Here is an 8,706-nt window from a genome sequence, read left to right as displayed (position 1 = left end):
AAGTAACACTCTTTGCTCTTACGGTAAGAGTCTTACCATTATAAATGTGCTATGCTTGCTTAAACCGTACTCGTCTCTTTTGTTATTGATAATTTATTGTTTTATAAAATGTGACCGATTTCTACGTGCGACAGTCTGGCCGTTATTTATTATTTGAAAGCATTTTTTGTACAATGATCTGTGAGCATATCATTACAAAAGGTTGCAGGAGATCCCTGACAGACCCCTGCTATGACATAGTAGCTGAAGTCTTATGATTGTTCAATGTTTCAATGCTAAACATAGATGTCGAGTGTAGCTCGTAATTGAGTAGGTACCTAATAAACTATAAAGTAGGTCTGTTATAGTGTTAAATTTGAATAAAATAATATAATGCATAATATAATATATATTGCATACTCGAAAAATTATATTGTAAGTGAAGACGATTGATCACCTATTTTTCTAAGGATATTTTAACAACAAAATAATTTGTAAATGTTCATGATTTTTGTGATTTTAATGAATTTAATAAAAGTTTGAACTTTAAACGTCTAAAAAAATTATTTTGACAATGTGATTTGGTACCTATAGGTATTTTCGATATATTTTAATCGAGGTCATTTACCTATTACCTTGGAACAACATATGAGGAACCTCGTATTAATTTTTTAAGCTTTTTTTATTTAAATAAAAATATTATTATAGCCTATAGGTACATAAATTGAAAAACTCGATAATACCTGTTATCAAAATAAAATAGTTGTATTTTGGTTAATAGTAGAGGCTTTGGGACTCAAGTCCATATTAAAATGCCATATGCCTTGTATATAGTTATTACATATAGCTAATAAATAAAATTATTATAATAGGTATGGAGCAAAGTAAATTACATGTAGGTATCTGGTATAGGTACGATACTGCAGATCATAATAGACATGTCTAGAATTTATTCACAGATGCGGTCAACCGCCAACAACAATTTTATGGTAGATAACCTAAATGGATAGTTAGCCCCCGTAAAAAATATTTTTTTTAGAAATTGTTGCCTCTCTCTCAAAAAAAGTCTTGCTGATTCTTGAACTATTTTTAAGAATACGATAGTATAGTAAATTGTATCATAAATTGTATTATAAATATTTTATTATTTTTACTAGCGTTTATTTATGTTCTTAACATTAACTCAACATTTTGCGATAAGCTGATTTCGCTTTAACACGCGTTTTCAGATCATAATCATAATAATATATTAATATCGTATTGATATTGACATGTATTATTATAATAATAAATATATCGTAATTCAGTGTTTGTATTTTTATTTTTATTTACAAAACACATAACGCATTATAATATATATATATATATATTTATAATACGTATTTTATCAGTATAAACCACTATAAAGTAAAAGTGAAATGGTAGGTAATTAATAAAATTTACACACACACAGCAACGTTTGGACCCATCGTCGGGGACCGGTTCGTGTTCAGGCAGCGACGTTTGGTTTACTGTACGCGCGTGCCTGTTGTACCTATAATAGTAGTTGTTGGAACTTGTTGCGCGCCCGTCCTGCGGTTATGACGTTATGTTCTTGATTCTTATTGTATTATTTAATATATATAATAATAAAATATTTTATTCATTTCGAATAGGTGACTGTTAACGATTTTCAAAATTGATAACAGCAGCTGTCCGCGTGTGCGTGTGTGTGTGCGTATTGTGTGCCATTGTACTGTTATTCTTATTATTATTATTATCATCAACATCAACGTCGTCGTCGTCGAACTCGTAAGTGGCTCGCACGGAAACGACACGGACGCGCTACGCCGTTTGACAACAATATCGTCCCGAATCCGTTTTTGAAAAATCGTCACTTCTCCGAGCTGTTGGTGCCTGGATATACGCGCTCAACACCGCTGTCACCGTTCGACGACGGTGCAGATAACACAACCAGGATTCGGTTTAGTTTTTCAAAACACTATGATGCAGGCGGACAAGTATGAATTTTGATGCCGAAACCTCGGTGAGTTTGAGACGAATTTCTTTACAATAATAAAATACTATTCTTCGTTGCTGACTCAGCCTTTGCGTTCTCGGCAACACTACGGGAACCACGGTGTAGAAGGCTTGAAAAGGGCCACTCGAAAGTGGGACGTCCCAATTTTAATTTATTCAATCGGGTCAGTGATGATTTGGCAGGAACCATTTTTTATGGGAGAAAGCCTCGTGAATCAAACATATACACATAAGATTCAAGGATTTACCATTTCGTGTCTAGGGCTTATGATAATTGATGCATAGTGCCTATGTTCAAATTAATTATAGGAAGATAAGAAAAAATTGAATTTAACTCGGAACGACGGAACATGAACTATTTTAAGAATATAAGTCATGGGATCCTTTTTTATCAATCATTAAATCTGCGAATAATATTAATATCTACATATTTTGATTTGTAGCAGCCAACATGGAAATTATGGGGTGAAGAAAGAGAAGAAGGTGCTGTCTACACAATTTATTTAAAAAAAGTGCGGTACCAAAATCCTACAAAAACATTACTGTTGGTACGATATTTTTAAACTAATGCCTGATTTATTTTTAATTTATACCTGTTGGTTTATAATATTCGAATAAATAAATTATCTTGAATTTATTGTAGGAATCTGATGATGAACGATCGCATTTAGAATGGGAGACGATCAGAGTAAAGTTCATTAAAGCTGGAACAATAGAGAAGTTGGTTAATAGCTTAGCATCAGATGACGGTGAATTAGAATCCACATTTGTGAATATATTTCTTGCCACCTATAGAACTTTTGCATCACCTCATCATGTTTTGTCATTATTAATTGAAAGGTATAAATATTATTTTATTTCTACATAATGTTCTGTTATAAATATTTCTTTAAGCAAGGTATATTTTGTATTATAAGCTAGTAAATCATAAAAGTTGTATAATAATCTTATCTGATAACAATAATAGAAATATATTTATTAATATGCATGTAATATATCTATGTTATAAAAATGAAAGTATATGTTTCTATTTTCCAGTATAATGCAGTTTCAACCTTACATTGCATGCTTACTCTTTAGTCTCCAGGGGTGAGTTCGAAATCTCAAATATAGTTAACTCAAGTTACCCAATGTCATTCAGCGTAACAAAGTTAATTCCGCTACTGTTTATGATATTTATCTCACGAAGATAACAAAACCAAAATCTTTATATTACTTTAAGCTTTAATTTGTTCAACTTTAAATGTACCTTATCATTATTCCTTTTCTTATTTCAATCAAATAATGATCGTTAAGGGCCGTTCTTACAATGTTCGGTTAAAGTTAACTAACACTTAACCGGCCAAATTCTGCCGGTAAAAAAATATGTTATCAGTCAGTTAGCGTTAACCGACACTTTACCGTACATTGTAAGAACGGCCCTAAGAGTTAATTTTGTTACTTTTCATTTATCAATACAATAATATTGATAAGAATACATCGCTCAGTTATTCCGAGTTATCTGTTTTCGAATAAATTTGATAATGTAGAGTAAACTTAAGTCTAACTAATCATTTTCGAACACACCCCAGGTTGAAACATTGACTGTATATTTTGATCACCATTTTTCTTGTTTTGAAACACCCAATTTAAAATTTCGTAAATAACTATACCAATACATATATTGCTTTATACAACAAGTTCACTGCTTTACATAATAAGTATTAAATTTAACACTTTCACTAACTGACTAACGCAATACAAAGAAGTTTATAAGTATTTGTCATGTTTACCAATTTATTTTTAAGAGCATTTTCTACTCAATTTACTTGTTTTGTAAGCTTTGAGAGTTAAATTTATTCCTTATTTGTTTGTTGGTTTAAATGTATGGGAATTAGTTTAAATATTGAAAACTTTGCTGTACATTGTAGAAAAAAACTCAATTTAGTGATACTAAAATCACCATTTAATTTGATGTTTGTTAATTTTTCCCATTTGGAGTTTGGTATTCATAATTAATTATGTATCATACTTTATCATACTACCTATGTTTTATTATTAATGTTATGTATGTTCAACTAAACCAAAAGTAACATATTTTTCAAAATCAAAATTTATATTGTGTAATATTATTCAAAATATCATTTTCAAGACAGCACGGCTTCTGTAATTTCACACAGATCAAATAAAAATATATAATATAAACTAGTATGCCCATAAACCAAATAACACGGTTCATCATGTTTGGGTTGGGGCCTTCCATATTAATAGTTAAAAAATAATGAATACTATTTACAATAAATTAGGTACTTAAAGAATAATATTATTGAAAAAAATCAATTTTAGTGTTTTCAAGAGATATAAATAATTGCATAGATAATTTATTTATATTCATTAAGTAATTATTTGTTATATTCTTTAAATAAAATATCAATTTATCTTGTGATTCTATTACATTTGTTTTAAAGTTTATACTTTCTAATAATTCAAAAATAACTGATTACCTATATAATAATTTAAACAGGAATTTTAATATATGTTTGAAAAATAATAGTTTTAGTTTGGATAAGTTAAAAATCCTTCAATATCCGAATAGCCGGTAAGTGAGATCCTGTAAACATTAGTATGAAAGACAACCAAGGAAATTGTATTGAATTTTTGTTAACTTATAAGTTTGAATTAATGCATTTGAGTGCAGTTATATTGATATAATAAAATACAATTAAAATAATAAGATTTGTAACGTTACTATACATGTTTTTATTTTATTCTTAGATATGAGTATTTGGTAAACAACAAAGAAGCTTTATCAGAATCAATGATCGATCCACATAAAAAGTAATTTTTTTTTAACTTTAAATGCTCTTATATATCTACCTAATCTTATATTATTTTTTTTTCAATTTTAAATGATAAAATATGTGTTTTATTTTTATAGTATGGTTATATAATTTGTGTAACACTATTTTATAAAAATTAAAACATCATATAATTATACTTGTCGCAATGAAATTAAGAATTGTAAATACTAAATTCGAAATTGTATATTATTTTAGGACTGTTGTATCTGCATTACATGTTTGGTTGGATTCATATCCTGAAGACTTTCGTGATCCACCTTTACACACTTGTTTACGATGTTTACATTCCTTTACTTTTACATATTTGCCAAAAACTGAACTTCACATAAAAGCAACTTATAGACTTGAACGATTCCTTAAAGAATGTAAACAATTAGGTTTGTTAAATTTACTTATTATTATTATTTCAATATTAAGCTAATTATAAACAATTTCTAGACACTACTACATTTATTAGTGATGATTATGACTTAGTTATTGCCAATTCTCCACATTCTCCTTACAATTTTCCTAACATAGCGGAAAGGCATTTTGCTGAGCAGTTGACTCGAATGGACCGTGTATGTTATTATATTTTATTACCATATTTTATATCAACATTTCTAACCTTTATTTAATTTATATAGGATGTCTTAAGAAGTATGGTTGCTCACCAATGTTTAGGTGCAGTTTGGTCTAAAAATAAAAGAGCAGGATCTGCACCTACAGTCCTCGCTACAATTGATCAATTCAACGCTGTGTCACTAAGAGTTATCAGTACTGTGATATTGGCAATCAATTCAGATAGACCACATGTTATTGAAACTTGGATTGACATTGCTCAAGTATAGTAATGGTAATATGTAATAATTTAATAATTAACTTTATTATTTTATAGGAATTAAGAGTGCTTAAGAATTTTTCCTCATTAAAAGCAATTATATCTGGCTTACAATCCAATTCAGTATTTAGATTAAAGAAAACATGGCATTCGGTTCCTCGAGACAAGGTAATACTGATTGAGTGAACTGAATACGATAACATAGGTAAAATATTTCTAATTAATCTATGTACGTAAAAAAAATCCCTAGGTCGAATTGTTTCAAGAACTTGCACGGATATTTAGTGAAGATAATAATCAGTGGGCGCAACGAAAATTATTAATAAGAGAAGGTACAGCAAAATTTGCTGACACATTTGGACATAATGATAGACATTTACAAAAAATTATTCAAAAGCAACAAAGTACAATGAGTGTGAGTTACATTGTGCATTATATACACCAAATAATACCCAATTATTATTTTTTCTTCATATTTTAATAAAGTACTTGAAATATTTTTAGAAGTTAAACATTGGAACTATACCGTACTTAGGGACATTTCTAACTGATTTGACCATGATTGATGCTGCAACTCCTGATCTCTTGCCTGATGGTCTAATTAATTTTGATAAAAAAAGAAAAGAGTTTGAAGTATTAGCTCAAGTATGTATATAATTTTTAGATTCTGTTTAATATAAATATTTTAACTATCTGTAATTATCTTAAATATGTTTATCTTAATTGTTTGGGTATTAGATTAAGCTTCTTCAAGGGGCAGCAAATTCATATAACATAATTGAGGATTCAGTATTTGATCAATGGTTTCATTCCATTTTAGTTTTGGATGATAGAGAAGCATTCAGAATTTCTTGTCAAATAGAACCATCAGATCATATACCATCATCGTGTGCGAATTCAATAATAGGAACTGGAAAGAAACAAAAGTATATTAAGTATAATGTGCACAAACTTTTAAATTATTAAATCAAAATATGTATGACTGATTATTCAAGGATATTTTTTACAGTTATGAACATAAAAAGAATGATTCAATTTCAAGTAATTGTAGCAGCAAAAGCTTGTATGGATTATCCGATGATGGTTTGCACTCACCAAATAACTCTTTAGATAAACAGGTAAAAATATATACTTCAGGAATATGGCACTAATACTTAAACTAAATGATTAGTGTTAGTTAAGTCTTTATTTCATATTCTAATTATCAACTCAACAGAATATTTTACACTTAAAACTTGAGTCCAAATATACAACTATTAAATAGTTTATGACACATACAAACACTCAAAACATTTTGAACATTCTAAGCTACGTTCTAAATGCGAACACATAAGATATTGAGATTACAATTTATATGACTTATATTTTATAAAAACTGACAAAAAACAATCCTAAATTATAAACAACAATAGTACAAGCTATCATAAATTACCTTAATTTACCTTACGTAATGTTTTTTTTTTAATGAGGAAGTTAATAATGGAAAAGACATAAATGTTTTTAAAGATGATTTCTCAAGTATTTATGTCTCAAATAATAATGTTCATCCTCATAGTTATTTAGAAGAAAATAATATAAATCCTATTTCAAATCTTGTCCTGAATCAGATGATTGTTTTTAACAAATTATGCAATATATCTTAAAACAGCGATGAGCCCCGATGAAATATCTCCAACATTTTTGAAAGAATGTGCATTCATACTTACTCCCGTTAATATTGTGTTATTCAATAAATCTTTAGACTCCTGTATTTGACTGATCAATGCAAGTCTTAATTTGCTACCTTTATTTTTTTTAAAAAGGTAAAAATCTAATTAATAATTACCGTTCATTATTCCCAAATTATTTTCTAAAATGGTATATAGCAATATTACGCCATTATGTGATCCATTATTATCAAATAACCAACATGGTTTAAAACATATAGATGAACAGTAACAAACTTGAGCTCATTCAAACAATCTTACAATAATTGTATAATACTCAATAAAAACCCGACGATGTGTACACAGATATGAAAAAAAGAATTTCAAAAGATAAATCACACAATATTAATAAACTTGAATCTTATGAGTTTTCTGAACCACTTATTTAGTGGTTTCACTTGTTCATATCAGACCGTACACAAATAATCAAACATGGAAACTATCTTCTGAACAAATACATATTTTTTTTGTTTTTCCCAGTGCTTTTGTAAACTACTGAGAATTTTAGATTTTGACCTACCCGATGCACCAACTAGACTCACTTTGCTGTCGAACAAGATACCAAAGTTGAAAATCGAAGCCCCAAATAGTGATGACAGGCACAAAAATAAAAATAAAATACTTCATTGTAAAACCAATACATTCATTGCTCCGCTCAGAAACTAAAATTGTTGTGAGAAAAATTTATTTTATAAAAAATATTCTAATGTCTGCTGGTAACTATGGGAAAATATTGATATTTTAATATATCTTTAAAATTTACAGTTCAGATTTTAATAACTATATATTAAAGTAATTGGAAGCAAATTTATATGTGAATATAAGAAAAAATTGTGAATTTTATAGGTTTGTATTAATGAATTTTTTAGATTCTGAGTGGATCGATTAATGTATTGATTTTACAATGATGTGTGTTTTTATTTATTTTTATTTTTTAAATTTATTTTTGTGTCTGTCACCTTTTAGGACAGTAAAAGTACTTAGATTTTCTTCAACAGTATCTTTTCTGATAGGAAAGTGAATCTAGTTGGTACTTTGGTAGATCAAAACTAAAAATTTTCCAGTAGTTTTCAAAAGCGCTGTGAAAAACAAAATATCAATAAAATTTTATTTGATGGGTACAAAAGCTTGAAAATTTAATAGAAGGCTTCTTTTATATTGTTTCAAAGACAGATGAAAAATATTAAAAATTCATAGTTACAATTTTTTTATAAGCATTTAAATATTGACAATATACGTTAAAATGACGAAAATTTCCAAATTATTTTGAGTTCAAATCTAAGATTTGAAAATGTTATACAAGACTCCTCATAAGTTTGTCTACCTTATGCAAGACTCCTGA

The 8,706-nt window shown here is 28.2% G+C and overlaps 1 protein-coding gene across 4 annotated transcripts in view; it reads left to right on the top strand.

Moving 5' to 3' along the window:
* Positions 1-1,529: 1,529 nt before the first annotated feature.
* LOC100161785 (ral guanine nucleotide dissociation stimulator-like 1) overlaps positions 1,530-8,706 on the top strand; it is a 9,696-nt gene continuing 2,519 nt past the window's right edge. Inside the window, exons 1-13 of one of the 4 annotated variants that reach the window (XM_016805292.1) lie at positions 1,530-2,005; positions 2,442-2,546; positions 2,642-2,838; positions 3,037-3,087; positions 4,753-4,815; positions 5,034-5,215; positions 5,277-5,398; positions 5,465-5,662; positions 5,716-5,826; positions 5,909-6,073; positions 6,166-6,303; positions 6,397-6,593; positions 6,668-6,776. In XM_016805292.1, coding sequence (XP_016660781.1) covers positions 1,982-2,005; positions 2,442-2,546; positions 2,642-2,838; positions 3,037-3,087; positions 4,753-4,815; positions 5,034-5,215; positions 5,277-5,398; positions 5,465-5,662; positions 5,716-5,826; positions 5,909-6,073; positions 6,166-6,303; positions 6,397-6,593; positions 6,668-6,776 — 1,662 coding nt within the window. In that variant the 5' untranslated portion in view covers positions 1,530-1,981. Of the gene's footprint in view, positions 2,006-2,441; positions 2,547-2,641; positions 2,839-3,036; positions 3,088-4,752; positions 4,816-5,033; positions 5,216-5,276; positions 5,399-5,464; positions 5,663-5,715; positions 5,827-5,908; positions 6,074-6,162; positions 6,304-6,396; positions 6,594-6,667; positions 6,777-8,706 lie in introns of all 4 variants that reach the window. The other 3 variants (XM_016805291.1, XM_016805293.1, XM_008185921.2) reach the window with 3 other exon arrangements.

The sequence above is a fragment of the Acyrthosiphon pisum genome, chromosome X (assembly GCF_005508785.2).
Source record: "Acyrthosiphon pisum isolate AL4f chromosome X, pea_aphid_22Mar2018_4r6ur, whole genome shotgun sequence".
Lineage (NCBI taxonomy): Eukaryota > Metazoa > Arthropoda > Insecta > Hemiptera > Aphididae > Acyrthosiphon > Acyrthosiphon pisum.
This window is presented reverse-complemented; position numbering and strand designations above follow the sequence as displayed.